The 20,541-nt window shown below is 42.7% G+C and overlaps 1 protein-coding gene across 1 annotated transcript in view; it reads right to left on the bottom strand.

Annotated features, from left to right (window-relative positions):
• The window catches only part of EHD3 (EH domain containing 3), a 121,792-nt gene extending 108,899 nt beyond the window's left edge, over nucleotides 1–12,893 (bottom strand). Inside the window, 1 exon segment of the mRNA XM_030196113.1 lies at nucleotides 12,020–12,893. Coding sequence (XP_030051973.1) covers nucleotides 12,020–12,246 — 227 coding nt within the window. The 5' untranslated portion in view covers nucleotides 12,247–12,893.
• Nucleotides 12,894–20,541: the final 7,648 nt, after the last annotated feature.

The raw sequence follows: 20,541 nt of genomic DNA on the forward strand, positions 1-20,541 counted from the left end.
ATTTTTACCACACCTTAACAACTGCTCCCTGAAGCAGTTAGCTGGGTAACTTCTACAGGCTGAAGCTTGCCCTCTACTCAGTGACTACAAGTATGCACATATATTTCACAGTACAGATTATTTTAACTGCAGGGAAGAGAGACAGAGCAGGAGGTGGCAAATCAGGCAGAGAGACTGGATTCTAAATCCTTTGTTAGCACAATTTGCACTTGCAGCAGGACAGGTACAAAATTCAAAGTGTGCAAATGTGACAAGTCTCACTCATTAGGAGTCTGTCACATTGTTTTGAAGGGTCTCTTACACTTTGATCCTGATCACTGCTTTCTTTACAGGCAAGTCTACTAAGGAGAAAATCTATGAGGCCCCACCAGTAAGAAGAAATAGAGCACGCCTTCCTGTTGCCAGTTTCCGATTGGTTAACTTAGCTCCTGAGACCCAATCAGCTCTGAGAGGTGAAATAACAGTTGAGAAGTGCTTTTCAAAAGCAAAGTGAGGAGGGAGAGGTGAGCAGATTAAAGTCCTGTGTGCCCCTCTGTCCTCCTGTCATGTGTGGCTCTCTCTCTCTCCATCCTGGCAGGTGCATCCTATGCAACATGTTGCTGCCCTGTTCACCGCAGTACATCCGAGCAGGGGCGACAACAGACGGGGAGAGATTTATGCACCCCTGTGTAGCCCTGGGCCAGCCCTGTATCTTCTTGATCTGTCTCTACCTTTGACTCTCCATCCGTGTTTCTTCCTGTATCTGTTTGGATGGTCTCCGTTTCATGCCATTTTGCATGTGTATTTCTCCATCATAGTTTCCCTTTGAAAATCAGTTTTCAGCCTGGAGAATTTACCCAGCTAACTATTCAGCAATACAACACAAATCTTATATCCTAGACACTGTCTGAAAAATCTCACTGGTAGGCACGGTTAGGGTTATAATATTTGCCCTAAGGAAAAAAAAAAAAAGAAGACACATGCCCCGGCCCCTGCCGCAACTCCACCCCGCCCCCTGTTGCACCCCTGCCCCGTCACTTTGACCCCCCCAAAGACAGCCAGATTCCCTCTCACCCCCCCCATATATATCCCCTCCTCAATTTTCCAGCCTCCCTCCACCTACATGACTCCACTCACCACCCCTCTCCTCCCCTCCTTTACCTTAGTGAAGTTCCCTGCTGGTCTAGTGACCTCTATGGGTCAGGAAAGAGCCCCCTCTTTCCTGCCTGGCGCAGCTGTAGACCTCTCTTGCTCCCAGCGCCAATTCAAAATGGCTGCTGAGAGTTCAAGCACTGACCTTGCAACACTTCTGCGGAAGTCTCACAAGGCCACCACTCGAACTCTCGGCAGCCATTTTGAATCGGCTCTGGGAGAAAGACAGTCTTCAGATGCACTGGACAGGAAAGAAGGGGCTCTTTCCTACCCCGAAGAGGTCACTAGACCACCAGGGCACCACACTAAGGTAAAGTAGGGGAGGGGAGGGGAGGATAGGACGCCTGCCTCCCTGCCCGTCCGTCCACAAATCCAGACAAATGGGCAGGCTGGCAAAACCCATCCAGTTGCCCAGCTGTGTCCTCAAAACGAGGACATGTCCAGGTAAAACCGGACTTATGGCAACCCTAACCCTAGGCGTGGCCCACCCTTGGCATCCCTGAAAGCAGACAGTTTATATATGTGAACTTTTGTGGTCTAGATTTTCAAAGGGAAATTATTCATGACACTGCCCATCAGAAAGAAACATGCTTCTGATTGTCTTCAAATGTCAATCACTTCCCTCCCCCAGCATTGCAGCAACTCCCCCTCTCTGAACCCTCCCTCCAGGCTATAAACTTGCCAGTCCCTCAGTCAACAACAGCAATGCACAAACTCCTCCTGCAGCCAGCTCCAGAGCCTTCCCGTTGATGCATCCCACACTCCTCTGTGGTTCAGAACCCTAACCGAAACTGTATCCTTGCCCGCCATTGCTGCAGGCCAGCCTCCCCCCCCTTGACAGAAAACATGTTCTCTAACCCTGGACCACCCATCACTCCGCCTTCTCGCCTTTCTCCCCACCCCCCCCACCTTGAAAAGGCCCTGGTAGTCTATTGGTGTCTTCAGGGCAGGAACATCCTGAATTGCTCCTGCTTCCCATCCACTGCACTGAGAAAAACGGTGGCCGCAGGAGGTCGCAGCCACCATTTTGGAATTGGGAATGGCCTGTTTTACCTGTAGTAAGTTTACTAGTATTTTAGGACACAGTGCAATATTTGTAGTGCTGCCTATTCATAGGTAGGGTTCTTGCTGTTTGAATCATAAGATTACTGCTACTGTTGTATGACATGTTTGCTACATGTATGTTGAGTTAAGATTTTTTTTTTTTTAGGTTTGTATTATTTCCCAATGTGCCTGGTAGTGGAAAGATTTATGTTATTGCTCAGATGACATGAGAATCATAATATTTTTTTTTTGAATGGTGATTTCCATGGGGAAATGTCCTCCTACCTCTGATCTGTACCTGTTGAGGGGGAGGAGGCTGGATGTTTGTAGATGGCAGAGCATGTTTACATTTAACTAAAAAAAAAACCTATACTGTGTCAGATCAAAGGTCTGTGAGGGTCATCTATCCAGGTGTGTCACAATAGGAGCATTGTCTGCCCAGTGTCCTGACTAAATAAAAAAAGGTTGAGAGACACTGCCCTACAGCCTCAGCAGGATTTGGAAAGCAAAAAAGATGCAGATCTTTCCAAAATGGTCAGTCCACCCTGGGTCACCCAGTACCTCCTGCCCACATCTGACATCTCTCTCCCCTCCATCCCCAGGTCCGGTACTCCCCCTCTCTCATGCCCATCCCCATTTACCTCAGAAGTCCCTTTCTCCTTTGCTTCCAAGTAAGGTACAAAGGACCCCCCCCCACCCCATGCTGCTTTTAGAGGAGGATCACCACAGGATTTGAGAGTTAACCATTAAGCAAGCTAGGCAGTCATCCACAGCAGCAGTTTCAGGAGAGCGGCTACAGCCAAAGCAAACCAATAGATCCCGACAGCTAGACAAACTCAAAGAGCCATTAACACATACTTCAATAGCCCACTGACCTGTAGAAGTAGCTTCTGGAAAGTACCTTCATTCCCTAGGATTCTAGATATGGGCACACTTCTCAGAAATGTGTGCAGTGGTGTTCCTAGGTTGGCTGCCACCCGGGACGGATTGCTGCTGCGCCCCCACCCCCGGAGCATCACCCTCCCCCGTGAATCATGACATCCCCCCCCACTGCATCGCTCTTATCTCCTGGGGCTGCAGGGACAATTTGCGTGGCTGTCAGCTCTGCCAGTTCTCTGCCCCAGAACAGGAAGTAACATCAGAGGGAGCAGGGAACTGGCAGAGCTGACAGCCACGTGGCTGCTTCCTGCAACCCCTTGCAGCATACACCAGGGGCAGACCGCCCCCACTGCCCCAACCTTGGTAGGTCATTATGTGTGTGCGCGCAACTCCACTGGCCAACGAGCCCTTAACAAGCAATAATTGGCCGCTAACAACCAATTGACGTTAATTGGCACCAATTAGATTTTGCACACACACATCTGGCTGTGTGCTATAACACTGGGCACCTAAATCCCATAGTGCACAACCCAAAAGGGGGAGTGGCCATGGAAGAGGCATGGGCATTCCAAAATGTTACGCACAGTATTACAGAATGGGTCATTGGGCACCAGGTTTCAGCAGATTTAAGTCTGGCGTCCAGAGTTGGGCACAGAAACCGGCATTAAGTACTATTCTGTAAAGGCCACACAACCTTTATAAAAGCATCTAGAGCCAAATTTTTCCCAGCGCTGGAGTGGAGGAGAAGCCTAATGGTTAATGCAGTGGGCTTTGATCCTGGCGATCTAGATTTGATTCCCACTGCAGCTCCTTGTGACCTTAGGCGACTCACTTAACCTTCCATTGCCCCGGGTACAAAAACTTAGATTGTGAGCCCTCTAGGGACAGAAAAAGTACCCACATATAATGTGTACACAGCACTGCGTATGTCTGGTAGTGCTATATAAATAAGTACTAGTATTTTTGAACACCATTTATAGAAGTCACCCCATTATATATATATATATATATATATATATATATATATATATATATATATATATATATATATATATATACATATACACACACACACATATAAGAACACAAGAGTAGCCACCCTGGGTCAGACCAATGTTCCACCTAGCCCAGTATCCTGTTTTCCAAACAGTGGCCAAGCCAGGTCACAAGTACCTGGCAGAACCCCAAATCGTGGCAACACTCCCATACTACAAATCCCAGGGCAAGCAGTTGCTTCCCATGTCTGTCTCAATAGCAGACTATGGACTTTTCTTCCAGGAATTTGTCCAAACCTTTTTTAAACCCAGATACGATGGCAATTTATTTGACATTTATATCCCACATTATCCCAATCAAACTTGAGTTCAATGTGGCTTACAATATACAATAAATGATAATAGCATAAGAAAAGTTACAGCAATCCAGGCATGTTATGTAATTGGAAAAGTAAGAGGGAACGAGATGCTCTGTGATATTTGAAATAGGAGAGAGTACCTGGTTAGGAATTTTAAAAATGTAATGTGGTAAATGTATATAAAATCAACATTTGAGTACATATCAAGAGGAGGATATACATATATCAGGAAGGAAGGTCAGGATTGTTTAACACTGCTTAGACGATAAAACATTAAGTGGATTATTCTTTGTGAGAAACTGCTTAAAAAGTAGTGATTTTAGGATCTTTCGGAATCTGGTGTATTCTTCTGTGGTTCTTATCTTGGAATTAGAAAAGGTTCAAAGAAGAGCGACCAAAATATTAAAGGGGATGAAACTCCTCTCGTATGAGGAAAGGCTAAAGAGGTTAGGGCTCTTCTGCTTCGAAAAGAGACAGATGAGGGGAGATATGATTGAGGTCTACAAAATCCTGAGTGGCTTAGTAGAAGTAAATCAATTTTTTTACTCGTTCCAAAAGTACAAAGACTAGGGGACACTCGAAGAAGTTACATGGAAGTGCTTTTAAAACAAACAGGAGGAAATATTTTTTCACTCAACAAATAGTTAAGCTCTGGAACGCTTTGCTGGAGGATGTGGTAACAGCGATTAGCATGTTTGGGTTTAAAAAAAAGGTTTGGACAAATTCCTGGAGGAAAAGTCCACAGTCTACTATTGAAGCAGATATGGGAAGCAACTGCTTGCCCTGGGATTTGTAGTATAGAGTGTTGCCATGATTTGGGTTTCTGCGAGGTACTTGTGACCTGGCTTGGCCACTGTTCGGAAAACAGGATGCTGGGCTAATGGACCATTGGTCTGACCCATTATAGCTACTCTTATGTTCTAAGGCAGAGTGTTCTACCATTTGGTCCCTAAGTATGTGAAGTCAGCAGAATAAACTGATTTATAGATCACATCTTTACAACTTGGGAAATGTAGTCTTATGTAGTCTCTTGCTTTGTAATTAGCATTGTTCAGGGGTAGATTTTTTAATGGTTGCATATAATCTGGGGCTGTCCCATTCAAGATCTGAAAGATGAAGGCACATGATTTGAAAGCGATTCCCGCTTTGATAGGAAGCCAATGTAATTTAATCAGTAAATGAGGCACTTCAAAGTGACAAAATTGTTCTGGAATGAGTGATATTGGGGTAATCATGATCAGCGCTGCCGAGAGGGGGGAGCAGGGGGAACAAAATTCCCTGGGACCGGGGTCTCTCTCCTTCTCCTGCTCCCAGGCCGCTGGCGCTGCAGTCCCCTGTCTCACCTGCCTGCCCTCGGCTCCGTCGACAGCCTCCTTCCGTCCACCACCGGGCCCCCTGCATTCAAATCGGCAGTGCCTCACCTCCGTGTGAAAGCGGCAGATCGCCTACCTTCGGGCCTTCCCTCACTGTGTCCACCCTCGTCTGATGTAACTTCCTGTTTCCATGAGAGCGGGGCACTGAGGGAGGGCCCAAAGGGAGGCGATCTACCACTTTCACACGGAGGTGAGGTGCTGCCGATTTGAAAGCAGGGGGCCCGTGGCGGACGGAGGGGGGATGTCGACAGGGCTGGGGGTGAGTGGGTGGAGACTGGGGACTGCAGCGCCGGCGGCCTGAGAGCAGGAAAGGGAGGCAACAGCGGCCCCGGGAGCAGCCTTGCCCCTGGCCCGGCTCAGTCTCTCAGTGGCCCTGATCATGATTGTTGATTTGAAGTATCACAATCTCAGGGAGGGGGGGGGGGGGCCTAAGGGCATTAAAATATTTTTTGTGGAGGGAGGGGATGTGTGCAAGGCTGAAGTTTACCTAGGGCCCGGCGCCTAATATCCTTTCACTGTCCTACTGTATCAAGAGACAAGGCATGTGCGACTAACCCACATCAAAGTCCCATCAGTACCAGTTCTGTGAAAGAATCCTGCCTATAGCTACCTGCATGAAATTTATACTGGAAGCAGGAAGCTCCAGATTTGGGGTCTGAGAGCAGGGATGGCAGGAGGCTAAGTTATTGAGGTACTAATTCCCACAGAGGAAATAGAGCAGGGAGAAACTTAAGGCAACAGCAGTTGCAGCAATATCCAGGGCTGTCAAGATAGGCAGTTGCCTAAGGCAACAGCTTCCCAGAAGCAGCAAAGAGCAGCTGAAGCCAACACAGAACAAATCCTGACAGCCATAAACTCAAAGAACCATCAGCATATACTGTAACCTGCATTTTTATAGGATACTTGCGTGACGATTGCAACTGTTGAGTTTAATTACAGTGCTGCGTAACCCTAGTAGCGCTTTAGAAATGTTAAATAGTAGTAATAGTAGAGAATGACACGGGGATGGGGACAGAGCTCACAGGGACAGGACAGGACAGGTACAAGCTCATGGGGTGGGGATGGAGACAGAGCCCACAGGATTGGGGACAAATTATCGTGTTGCCCAATATCAACTGGCTCACCTTTATCCACATGTTTGTTCACCCCTTCAAAGAAATGTAATTGGTGAGGCAAGGTTTCCCTTCACTAAATCCATGTTGGCTTTATCTCATTAATCCATGCTTTTGAATATGCTCTGTAATTTTGTTCTTTATAATAGTCTCTACCATTTTGCCCAGCACTGACGTCAGGCTCACTGGTCTATAATTTCCCTGATCCCCTCTGGAACCTTTTTTAAATATCGGAGTTACGTTGGCCACCCTCCAATCTTCAGGTACCATGTTTAATTTTAAAGATAAATTATATATTACTAACAATAGTTCCGCAAGTTCATTTTTTAATTCCATCCGGTCCAGGAAATTTGCTACTCTTCAATTTGTAAAATTGCCCCATTACATCCTCTATGTTTATAGAGATTTAATTCAGTTTCTCCGACTCATCAGCTTTGAAGACAGAAGCCAAGAATTAATTTAATCTCTCCGCTATGGCTTTGTCTTCCCTGAGTGCTGTGCCCCTTTTACCCCCGGGTCATCTAGTGGTCCAACCAATTTTTTTGCCAGCTTCTTGCTTTTAATATACCTAAAAAAATTTGTACTATGCATTTTTGCGTCCAAAGCGAACTTTTTTTCAAAGTCCCTCTTTGCCTTCCTTAGCAGCGCTTTGCATTTGAATTGACATTCCTTATGCTGTTTCTTGTTATTTTCAGTCGGTTCCTTCTTCCATTTTCTGAAGGATTTTCTTTTAGCTCTAACAGCTTCCTTTACCTCATTTTTTAACCATGCTGGCTGTCGTCTGGTCTTCCTGCCTCCTTTTTTAATGCATGGAATATATTTGGTCTGGGCTTCCAGGATGGTATTTTTGAACAGAATCCACACCTGATGTAAATTTTTGACCCTAACGGCTGCTCCTCTTAAATTTTTTTTTTACCGTTCTTCTCATTTTATCATAGTCTCCTTTTTGAAAGTTAAACACTAACATATTGGATTTCCTGTGTATACTTACTCCAAAACTAATATCAAATCTGATCATATTATGATCACTGTTATCAAGCAGCCCCATCACCATTATTTCCCACACCAGATCATACGCTCCACTAAGGACTAGGCCTAGAATTTTTCCTTCTCTTGTCGGCTCCTGTAGCAGCTGCTCCATAAAGCAGTCCTTGATGTCGTCAAGGAATTTTACCTCCCTAACATGCCCTGATGTTACATTTATCCAGTCACTATTGGGGTAATTGAAATCGCCCATTATTATTATCGTGTTGCCCAGTTTGTTAGCCTCCCTAATTTCCGATAACATTTCTACATCCATCTGTTCATCCTGGCCAGGTGGACGGTAGTACACTCCTATCACTCTATCTTTTTCCCCATTTACACATGGAATTTCAATCCATAGGGATTCCAAGATGTGTTTTGTTTCCTGCAGAATGTTCAATCTGTTTGATTCAAGGCCCTCCTTAAAATACAATACTACCCTTCCACCAATTCGATCCACCCTATCACTACAATATAATTTGTACCCCAGTATGACAGTGTCTGACTGGTTATCCTCCTCCCACCAGGTCTCAGAGATGCCCATTATATCTAATTTTTCATTTAGTGCAATATATTCTAACTCTCCCATCTTATTTCTTAGGCTTCTGGCATTCGCATATAGACATTTCAAACTATGTTTGTTGTTCTTATTTACATCATGCTCAGTACTTGACAGTATTAATTTGCAATCTTTTGTCTGATTTGTATTTAAGGATACCTGATCTACTATGGTCTCTTTTGCACCTCACTATCAGGATACCCTATCTTCCCTGTTTTGGTGATCTCTTTGAAAGATACCTTATTCTGACTCATGCGCTTTTGAGCGACTATCGGCCTTCCCCCAGGTTCTAGTTTAAAAGCTGCTCTATCTCCTTTTAAAATGCCAATCGATGTCAGCAGCCTGGTCCCACCCTGGTTAAGGTGGAACCCATCCTTTCGGAAAAGGTTCCCCCTTCCCCAGAATGTTGCCCAGTTCCTAACAAATCTATATAGACACTTCAAATTGTGTTTTTTCCTTGCATCTACAAGCTGCTTTGAAGTTGATGGGGATAATTTGCCTCCTTTATTCTGTTCTGCCATTAAACACCCTTGGCTTTCTTTCACCATTATTGAAACCTCTCTATTGGGATTTCTTAAAAGTCCTGTCTCAATAGTATCCTTCGAGGATATTCCACACTGAACCATGCACTCCTGGACAACTGTCAGCTGTGTGTGGAAGACAGGAGTGCTAGACTGAATGCCGAGATTGTTGATGACTTATTATTCATCCACATATTTAAAAAATCATAACAGTGCTTCATAGGGCATATTTCTCACCTGCTGGGGCATGCAGAGCATGTTGTATGTAGTACCCCTGGGCATTTTCATAGGGTGGATTAGAGTTTCTTGGGGTAGTAAAAGTCAGCTATTGTTGGGTTTCGAAGGGTAGAGGGTGATGGGGGGGGGGGGATTATAGTTGTTTGTTATTCTTGTTTTCTATTTGTGATTTATAAACAGTTGCACAGCATAATTGTTCCTTTTTACACATTAATAAAAAGATTTAAATATAAAATCATAAGCATTTTGAGGCGTGTGCAGATGACGGATCCCGTGGGGATGGTGCGGAGCAGGGGCAGGGATAACTTTGTCCTCATGTCATTCTCTAGTGTACAGGCTAGGGGCCTGAAATTTAATTGGGGGGGGGGGAGGGTATAAGGCTGAAGGTTTGCCTAGGGCAGTTCTTCTCAACCCTCACCTGGAGACACACCTTGCTAGTCAGGTTTTCAGGATTACCACAATGAATATGCATGAAAATTTGCATAAAGCAGAGACCCATCATATACAAATGAATGACTTGCATTTGTATTAATAATGTAACATCTTCCCTTATATCATTTCAAAATCACTGCATATGTACAACCAGTCTTTTCTTAATTTTTTCTTCATTCATTAATATTTGGTTTACTTATTAGTATTTAGTTAAATTTAATTTGATTAAAGGACCTCAGCAGCACAATGAATGCAGCGGCAATTTATTTGTCAGGAGACCCAATTGCTCTGAACTCTTGACAGGCCACTGGTTCTTCATGGGTCCTCTCATATTCAATATTCTTTATTCATTCTTAAATTAAGTATTTACTCATGTAAAATAATTGTATTATTTAGAACTTAGCTTTTAGCACTTAACAGTAACCATCAGGACCTCTGGTCGACATGCAGCATGTTTCGCAGAAGCTGTATCAGGGTTGGGTTATCATAGATGTTACATTATTATTAGCATTGAAGGCTCTGGGCATGTTTTGATTTAATTTGTATTTGTATTATGCATATTCACTATGGTAATCCTGAAAACCTGACTGGCAAAGTGTGCCTCCAGGAGAAGATTGAGAAGCACTGGCCTAGGCCATCCACCACCCTCGCACCAGCTCTGACAATAGCCACAGGACAGCTGGAAGTAACAGAGCCAGTCAGAGAAGCTGTTATTCCAGTGGAGTCCACAACTAACAGGGTTCCCTGTCAGAAGTACAGTTCAGGATGTGTTCAATTTAATCTCATGGATGGTTATCTGCTGACTCATGATCTGCTAAATGTAAAACCATCACCAGAGAGAGATAATTTAAAGTAATATTTCCTCTCTGGAACAACTCGGGTTACCAACAGGCTCCACATTTTCAGAACAGGCTGATCCAGTCCTGGTTTTCCCCATCTCCTGCATGGATTTGTAGTCTAGAATTTTTTACGGAAATCAAAAGCCACACCTGAACCATAAGCCCAGCAGGTTGTGAAGGAAAACCATGACTGCATTGACCTATTCTGAAAATGTGGAAGTAGCTAGCAGCCTTATGTATACTGTGTACACGATCTGTGTTCAAGCACCTGGTCCTTGTTTATGGATACAAAAGTAGAATACAGAAATATATTATTATTATTTGGATTTTGCTCACACCTTTTTCAGTACTAGCTCAAGGTGAGTTACATTCAGGTACACTGGGTATTTCCCTGTCCCCGGAGGGCCCACAATCTAAGTGATTTGCCCAAGATCACAAGGCGCAGCAGTGGGATTTGAACCGCCACCTCTGGATGTCAAGACCTGTGCTCTAATCACTAGGCCACTCCTCCTCCTACTGAACAGACTCCATCTCCTTATTCAGAGGGCTGGATTAACCATTAGGAATGGTACAGATATGTAGATAAGAGGGTAAAATCTGTGGGATGTCATAAGGTAGACCTCACCCTAGCCCCATATCCCAAGTAGTGAAACAGATACTTTATATACATACTTTATATACAGTAATTCACTGATCTGAATTAAAAGTGACAAAAAAAACCAGTTGGACATGCAGAAAATTTGACGTGAATGCATTAAAGTCACAAATAACTTTCAGCTCCATAGCCGTGACCTTTATTCCTATGTTTCAAAACTTTACAAAAAACACATGAAACTAAGTAATAAGAGCCTCATACATAACCGTCTTCCCCATCTGGAACTGAAGCATGCCACGCTGAATTTGGCACAGATGTCTACAGTGTGGGCAGTTTCCAAGCAAACACACCCACACCATACAGATAACCCTCCAGTCTTATTCAAGGACTCTCACATTTGGATCTCAGAGGACAGGGGTCTCATCATCCCCTTTCCAAGCCTAAGACACCATATACCACCCTCAAGCAAATTAAACAAAAATTTGAAAATGCATTTGTACTACAAAAATTGGCAAGTGAAAAGTAAGATACTAATACATCAACCGGCCATCTGGAATGTGTGGGAAGGAGGGAAAGAGAATGAAGAAAAGCAGTACAAGGGGTTGACAGATCTCTTTAAATCAATTTATATTGCTAAGGCTATATTTCTGAAGGTCGACTAGACAAAATAAAACCCCATTGTTTCCCCGATCTCAATGTTCTTTCTCTACATGCATTTATTACCATCTCGTGTTTTCATGACAAAGCAGCCCTGGGTCACTGTCTCATTTTTGCATAAAATGGGGATACAATCGTGGGTGACTGCTCCCTGGGAAAGGCTAGGGCTGGAGCCCCGTCGGCGGCCTGCTAACAGGTACGGTGCTTCATGCATACCTAGCTCGTTTTAAACATGGAGTACTCAGAAAACAGCAACAAGGTACCTGATAAAGGTGGTCTTCCCAGTCGAATACTGCCCAACCAGAAGGACCATCGGCTTGTTGTCAAAATCGGCATCTTCTAAGGCTGGGGAGTGAAATTCGTGGAATTTATAGTGTTCTTCCAGGGGCAGCAGTTTGGTTTTGTAAAGCTTCTTGAGCCCGTCGCTGACAGTGTGAAACACCTCAGGGTCCTTCCTTCGCCTGTCATCACTGCCTAGCCAACTAAACATTTTGCCAATTTAAGATTTGCGTCCTAATGCTCTATAAAACGTATCAATTGCTAAATTAATTGTTTATTTGTGGCTCACTCAGGGCAAAGCGCCCCTGGGATCTTTGCTTATGGAAGGTTAAAATGCACCTATTGTGTGCAGTTATTTACCATGCAGAAAATATTCTAGCAAACAATAAGACTCTTGTTCCACGTTACAGGGCTGTAAAAAAATTGATAGCTAAGCTATGAGGTCAGATAAGAAGCTTGCATGGACAAGCCAGAACTTAAAAAAAAAAATCCCTACTAGGCTGCAAAAATCGTTGTACCATAACGCAAAAGCTACAGTGCCAGATTAAATTGGCACCGATTTTCCTTGGTCCAAACTGCTTCTTCAGGTGTTTGTTCTTTTTTTTTTTTTTGTTCATAAATCTGCCACCCAACCTAAAACCAGTGACAAATCTCCAGCGCCCTTCCTCTCCTATGGCTGGAACCCGCAGATCAAACGCTTTAGTCCTCGTTTGCAAGAGAGGCGACTCCCAACTGAGAAAGAAAAAACCCCTGCAATCCTTTGCAGTGGGATTTAAATGCCACCCTGTCAGGAAGCGGAAGCTGCCCGACTGTGGGCAGACAGCCCCTGCTCCAGCCTAGGGCTTGAAGTCGGACTGGGCGTAGCCACGTTTCCCGAAGAGGGGCGGAGCTCTTCTGATGTTCGAAAGCGGCCTTAAGTCTGTATGGGGTACTGCGCCATCTAATGGCAGCAGGAGGTAGCACAATGGATTGTAGTCGAGAATTGCTGTTCCGCCGAAAGCTCTAGTTAGCGTGTCCGCGAGCTAGAAATATTTTCACACTTTGCATGATGAGCGATTAGCGATGGGATGATTATAGTGTGCCAACAGCAAATGTTGGTCGGTTTTCTTTATGATGAGTGGAAAGTAAACCTAATACAGTAATGTATGAAGTGCTCACTGCCCAGCAGTGTTACTGTCTGTAGTTGGGATGTTGAATTTGTTCCACTTTTAGACGGTCCAGGTTTTATATTATTCCTAATGACAGTCGGGACCACTGTTGATTCCCAAATGTTCACAATTTCTATTTGTGAATCTGGAATTTGGGGACTTTTTTGAATCCCCTATTTTCTATATTACTGGAATGGTTTTATCAATAAACCAATCATGGTTCTTTTCAATTATGATAATAAACTACAATACTACCCTTACATTCCACAGTGGTTCAGTATGGATTACAAAACTAAGAAAACAGAGAATATATTTAAATTCCAGAATTAGTCCTTAAAAAAATTGTTTAAAAAGTATGTCTTTAGTTTTCTTCTAACCCCTAAATAGTTTGTCTTCAGTTTGATAACTATTGGCAGAGTATTCAAATTAAAGCTGCCTGGTAGGAAAATAAGAAATTATGAAATCGTTTATATCAATTATGCCACAGTGGGGAATGAAAGAGTTAGCAGACCTTTTGAACGTAAGGATCTTTGCTTGGATAAAAAGCATATCATAGATTAAAAAAAGAGTAGAGAGGCTATACTCGATCGCGTCAGGATTGTGAAAAATTACAGAAGGACCTTACGAGACTGGGCGGCTAAATGGCAGATGATGTTTAATGTGAGCAACTGCAAGGTGATGCATGTGGGAAAAAAGAACCCGAATTATAGCTACGTCATGCAAGGTTCCACGTTAGGAGTTAGGGACCAAGAAAGGGATCTGGGTGTCCGGTCGATAATACACTGAAACCTTCTGCTCAGTGTGCTGCTGTGGCTAGGAAAGCGAATAGAATGTTGGGTATTATTAGGAAAGGTATGGAAAACAGGTGTGAGGATGTTATAATGCCGTTGTATCACTCCATGGTGCGACCGCACCTTGAGTACTGTGTTCAATTCTGGTCGATGCATCTCAAGAAAGATATAGTAGAATTGGAAAAGGTGCAGCAAAGGGCGACTAAAATGATAGCGGGGATGGGACGACTTCCTTATGAAGAAAAACTAAGGAGGCTAGGGCTTTTCAGCTTGGAGAAGAGACGGCTGAGAGGAGACATGATAGAGGTATATAAAATATTGAGTGGAGTGGAACAGGTGGATGTGAAGCGTCTGTTCACGCTTTCCAAAAATACTAGGACTAGGGGGCATGCGATGAAACTACAGTGTAGTAAATTTAAAACAAATCGGAGAAAATTTTTCTTCACCCAACGCATAATTAAACTCTGGAATTCCAGGAATAACATGTATAGAATGTTTATACGTTTGGGAAGCTCACCAGGTGCCCTTGGCCTGGATTGGCCGCTGTCGTGGACAGGATGCTGGGCTCGATGGACCCTTGGTCTTTTCCCAGTGTGGCATTACTTATGTACTTATGTAAGTGAAAATCTACATACTGTGACAGAGGCTATTACAAAGAGCCCCTGTCTAATACAATTGGTCTGCCTGGTGGTTTTTAGGTAGATGTATGTATTCTTGGTACAAAACAAATAATCAGTATAATTGGAAACTGTCTATATAGATATTTAAATTGTTTGCTGGAAATAATTCCTGCATAATTTGCCATGGATAGTAAGTTCATGATTTGATGCTGATTTTCCACAGTCGGATCAGTATCCAATAACCTATAAAATGACGAATCCATCAATTGTCTATATGCCTCCTCCTCATAATCAACTCTATCTTGTACCACTACCCCTCCACCCTTATCGGCCATAATGATCACAATAGTGTTGTCCATTTCAAATGGTTTCAAGGCTCTTAATTGTTCTCGAGTTAAATTACCATAGATTTTAGGTAATTGTTATTCTAATCTTTCTACATCTTTTATAACCCATTGTTGGAAAGTGGACAACAATTCGGGCTTCTTTTACAAAGCAGCGCTAGTGATTCCCATGCAGCAAATAAGAGGAAGCCTGTAGGAATTCAATGGGCTTCCTCTCATTTGTCAGTAGTGCGGCTTTGTAAAAGAAGCCCTTCATCATTAGGGCCCGGAGGGGTCCATGTGGATGGCAAATGATACATCTGTAGAAATGACTAATTGCTGATGGATATTCTGATCATTTTCTCCAAAAAATAGTCTCAATCTTAATTTTCTAAAAAAAATCGATATAAGAACATACAGATGGAAAATGCATCATAATATTGAGTGGGTACAAAAGACAAACCAAATGGCAAAACTTGCTGTTGATGAATACTCGAATGTGTAGAAGACAAATCAAATACTGTACATTGCGTTTCCTGTTCTGTCTCTTTGGTCTGACACTTTGCTGTTGACTTCCAACTGTTACATTTTATTCTGTATTGGTTATGGATAAAAAATGTCCCAACATGTTAACACTACTAACTACTATATACTTTGAACTGTGCACAAATCCTTGATTAGTCTCATCTTCCGATGAATCACTAGAAAAATGTATAAAATTAACCTTTTTCGTTTTCTTATTTCATCATGATCTATGATCCATCCAAGGCAAAACACATCCCCTGGTGTAACCTTGTTCATCCCTTTTATATTTAGCAATTTGGTCTTTTCCCAGTGTGGCATTACTTATGTACTTATGACCAAAATCAGGATCTTTGGTTTCTGCTGAAAATGAATCCAAGACCAAAATTGCCCTCCTCCTCAGCCTTGGTGGCAGCTTCCCCCAATGGAAGTTATTTTCTGTGCTAGGCATGCACAGGGGAAGGAGTGAGTGGGGCCACTCTTGCGCCCACTACCCACCAATGAAAAGTTAGGCCTAGGAGGAGGCTGTGGGTCTTTGGAGGGAGCTAACACAAAGTGTGTGTGTGTGGGGGGGGGGGGTCTGGAGGGGAGAACTACCATCGGGAGGGAGGCTCAGGAGGGGGAGCTGCCACCAGCAGACCCATCTTCTGCTGGGGGGGGGGGGGGGGGGGGGGGGGGGGGGGGGGGGGCTGAGAGTGTTTTCAAGGGAAGAGCATTTTGGTTTCAGCCAAAAATACACTGGCAGTTTTAGCCAAAACCTGAACCTGAATGTTGGGCCAGGTTCGGTGCCAAATCTGAAACCAAAACCAAAATTTGGTCAGCCTCTAGGCTGTACCGTGAATAGCACTAAATACTAGGCTACAGAGCTTGAATGTTAAACAAGCTTCTATGTGCAGGGCATTATTCAGACTCATCAAATTTCTGCTTTCTTACAGAACAAGTAGCAGTGACTTATTTAAACCAATTTTTGGAGATGCATGATGTATTACTGCTCACCACCTTGAGTGAATTCTTTCAAAAAGGCAGTAAAATCAGATGGGTTTTCATCCCCATCATAATTCTGAAACTGCTCTGCATGCTCTCAGATAACGTTAGCCAATATTAAATTATTTTTCTTTCCCTTGATTTTAGTTACATTTGTACCCCACGCTTTCCCACTCATGGCAGGTTCAATGCAGCTTACATATACAGGTACTTATTTTGTACCTGGGGCAATGGAGGGTTAAGTGACTTGCCCAGAGTCACAAGGAGCTGTGCTTGAAGTGGGAATCAAACTCAGTTCCTCAGGACAAGAGTCCACCACCCTAACCACTAGGCCACTCCTCCACTGTGGTGTTTGATATGGTAGACTATTCATTGCTTCTATCTCGTTTGGCAGAAATAGGAATATCTAGCTTGGCTTTACAATGGTTTCATTCATATCTTCCAGACCAGTTTATCAGGTTCTTTGCCAAGATGAACTGTCTGCTCCTTTTAAGTTGCCATGTGGGGTACCTCAAGGTTCTCTCCTTGCACCTGTTTTATTTAACTTTTCTTTTTTTGGCACCTTTGGCCTTTCTGATACAAGAACTGGGATTTATACCATACTTGTATGCTGATGATGTACAGATTCTTGTGCCTTTGGATACTCTTGATGATTCCTCCATAGTGGATGTTGTATGTAGGCTTAAACAGACTGTCCTGGCTTATAAAAAAACAAAAAAACAAAAAAAAAAACTAGTTCTTAATCTACAAAAAAAAATCCAAATATTTCATAAATCTTACTCAACATTTCCATCAGTCACTTTGGATTTTGGTGATCCGTCCTTACAGCCTAGTGATACAGTTAGAGTCTTGGATGTGCTGCTGAATTCTGCGCTCTCTTTTAAGGCTCATATTTCTGTGGTGGTTAAGGCATGGTTTTATTTAGGTTACATCATATACACTCTGTACAGCATTTATTTGAGCAAAATGCTTTAAGTGTTGTAATTCATGCCTTAGTTATGCAACGGCTGGATTATTGTAATGTTCTTTTTAAGGGCATTGGTCAGAGAGAGCTCAGGCGACTGCAATTGATGCAGAATGTAGCTTTAAAGCTACTTTTTCATGCTACAAAATATGGTCATGAGACTCCATTGTTGAAAACTGAGCATTGGTTGCCAGTAGAATTTATTTATTTATTGCATTTGTATCCCACATTATCCCACCTATTTGCAGGCTCAATGTGGCTTACATAGTTTTGTTATGACATCGTCATTCCAGAATATCAGATACAGTTAGTAGTGTGTAGATTAAGTAGGGAAGAAAGAGGAAGTGATTAGGTGGGTGATAGTAGAAGTGGATTTTCATAACTGGTTGGGTTGGGAAAGTGAATTAGTGAAGCTGTTGGTTCTCGTTGTAGGCCTTGTTAAAGAAGTATGTCTTCAGAGATTTGCGAAAGTTATTTGTTTCGACAATTGATTTCAGGTCTGTGGGTAGAGCATTCCATATTTGCGTGCTCATGTAGGAGAAGGTAGTGGCATGCATCAGCTTGTATTTTAGTCCTTTACAGCTGGGGAAGTTCAAATTGAGAAATTTGCGAGATGTTCTTGTAGCGTTTCTGGGAGGTAGGTCCACTAGGTTCAACATGTAGATTGGGGCGTTTGCGTGGATAATTTTGTGTACAATCGTACATATCTTGAACGCAATGCGTTCTTTAAGTGGGAGCCAGTGCAATTTCTCTCTTAGGGGTTTTGCACTTTCATATTTAGTTTTTCCAAATATGAGTCTGGTGGCAGTATTCTGGGCTGTTTGGAGTTTTTTGATAGTCTGTTCTTTGCAGCCTGCATACAGTGCATTGCAGTAATCCAGATGGCTTATTACCATTGACTGTACCAGGGTGCGGAAGACGTATCTCGGGAAGAATGGTCTTACTCTTTTGAGTTTCCACATGGTGTGGAACATCTTTTTCGTCGTGTTCTTCACATGGGTATCGAGAGTGAGGTTTCAATCAATAGTAACTCCAAGAATTTTCAGGTTTTGTGAGACTGGAAGAGAGCAGTATGGTGTGATTATGGTAGAAAAGTTTTTTATGTTATGTTGGGAGGTGAGTACAAGACATTGTGTTTTCTCTGCGTTAAGTTTTAGTTGGAATGCATCCGCCCAGGTGTGCATGATTTGGAGGCTTTGGTTGATCTCGTTGGTGATTTCATTTAGATCATGTTTGAACGGGATGTAGATTGTGACATCGTCTGCATATATGTAAGGATTGAGGTTTTGATTGGCTAGCAGTTTGGCTAACGGTATCATCATTAGGTTGAATAAGGTCGGTGATAGGGGGGATCCTTGAGGTACTCCACATTCGGGTGTCCATGGGGGTGATCTGTCTGCGTTCGTTGTTACTTGGTATGATCGTATTAACTACAAGATATCATTTTTGGCGTTCAAAATTTTCTATACAAAGCTACCTGCATTTTGGTCACCATGTTTTCAGTCCTATGTACCTGGACGGGCTCTCCGTTCTAGCCGCCATTATTGTCTGTTCCTTTGCTGTGCACAATTCCATCTTCTACATTTCTGAAAGTGATGTTTAATGTGGCGGAACCTACACTTTGGAACAACTTACCCAGATTTTTATTGCACTGAAGTCTCTCTCCCTTCATTTAAGGTTTTGCTTAAAACACACCTCTTCTAGTTAGCCTTTCCTAATTAAATTTTGTTTTTTTTTTCCAACTGATGGTCTGCCTTGGACTTGGGATCCTATGAGATACAGCAGGTTTGCTTGCTTTTATTTGCTCTTAGTTCTTATTTTTATATACATGCTTATGCTGTAAAATTTTATTTTTAATGTATTGTACTGTATGTATGTTATTATATGTAAATTGCTTTGATGGTTTTATCTTAGGCGATTAATCAAATAAATGCAACCTTCAACCTTGAACCTTGGTTTGCCAGTCGAAGTTAGCAAGGTCTATTTGAATTCAATTGACTTTCCTGCAGTGTATCAAATCACTGGCATTATTATTATTATTGTTGCTGCTGTTGTTTAGATATTAACTTAGGACTTTTTATTGGTAATTGAAAGCTAGTTACATTTGAGTACAGTAGGTATTTTTCTGCTGCCTAGAGAGCCGACTGCTATTACTATTTACCATTTCTAAAGCCCTACTAGAGGCAGGTAGAGCTACAGAACATAATCCTCGTTTAAGAAAAACATACAGGACCAACAAGTGTCCATAAAAAATATATTTATTTATCTATAGAAGCAGTTAAGATTTAATAACGGCCTCAAGAATGTGAGTTTTTATTTATTTACCCATGTATTTCATTTATTCATTCACTGAATCATTTAAAAGGGTTGCATGAAAAGTAATGCCTCCACCTCCATAATTCATCAACAGATAATAGCACTAATGTGCTACACATGTTCTCTTGTTCTTTGAAATCTTTTCCTTCACCTTAGTTGGCGAGAAGTGTCTGTGTGAAGAGGCTGTTTTGCTATTGCTTTTGAAATGGAAGTATGCAGGCCCTGGTCAATTTAACTTGCTGTGATAGAATTTCTGACTGTTGAAGGAGTCCTTTCAATTGAAATTTACCACCACTTGCAATTTGTTTATGGTGATGACTGTGTTGATATGAGTACTGTGCATCGCTGGGCTAAAAAAAAAAAAGCCTTTAATTCATAGGGTGAATGACTATACACCCATTCTGCACCTGGACTAGCTTGCTACACCCACCTTATACCTTGATTAACTGTACTAAGAACTTGCCTTTAATTTAGTCACCCATTTATTTATCCCAACTGACCCTGTCCCCATGCACTTAGCCCCTCAGCTATATGGTAAGCTGCACTGTAAAAAAAAAAAAAGCATCACTATTTTGCTTACATCGTATTATATCTCTGTTATTTGAATTTCAGTGCTGTTAAATGTGTATATTTTTTATCCTGTTTCATAGTAGTACTATTATTAGGTCTCAAACCAAAAACCTACTATACCCAACTGTACACCACTACAATAGTCCTGATGGCTGCAGGTGGACCTGGGTCCCCTTCTCCATAGTGCACTGCACCAACCACAAGGCTACTCCAGGCAGTTGCTTGCTGCTCTAATAGGACTGGCTATAGCATCTGAGGCTGTCATAGA

Source organism: Microcaecilia unicolor, chromosome 3 (genome assembly GCF_901765095.1).
Source record: "Microcaecilia unicolor chromosome 3, aMicUni1.1, whole genome shotgun sequence".
NCBI classification, from domain to species: domain Eukaryota; kingdom Metazoa; phylum Chordata; class Amphibia; order Gymnophiona; family Siphonopidae; genus Microcaecilia; species Microcaecilia unicolor.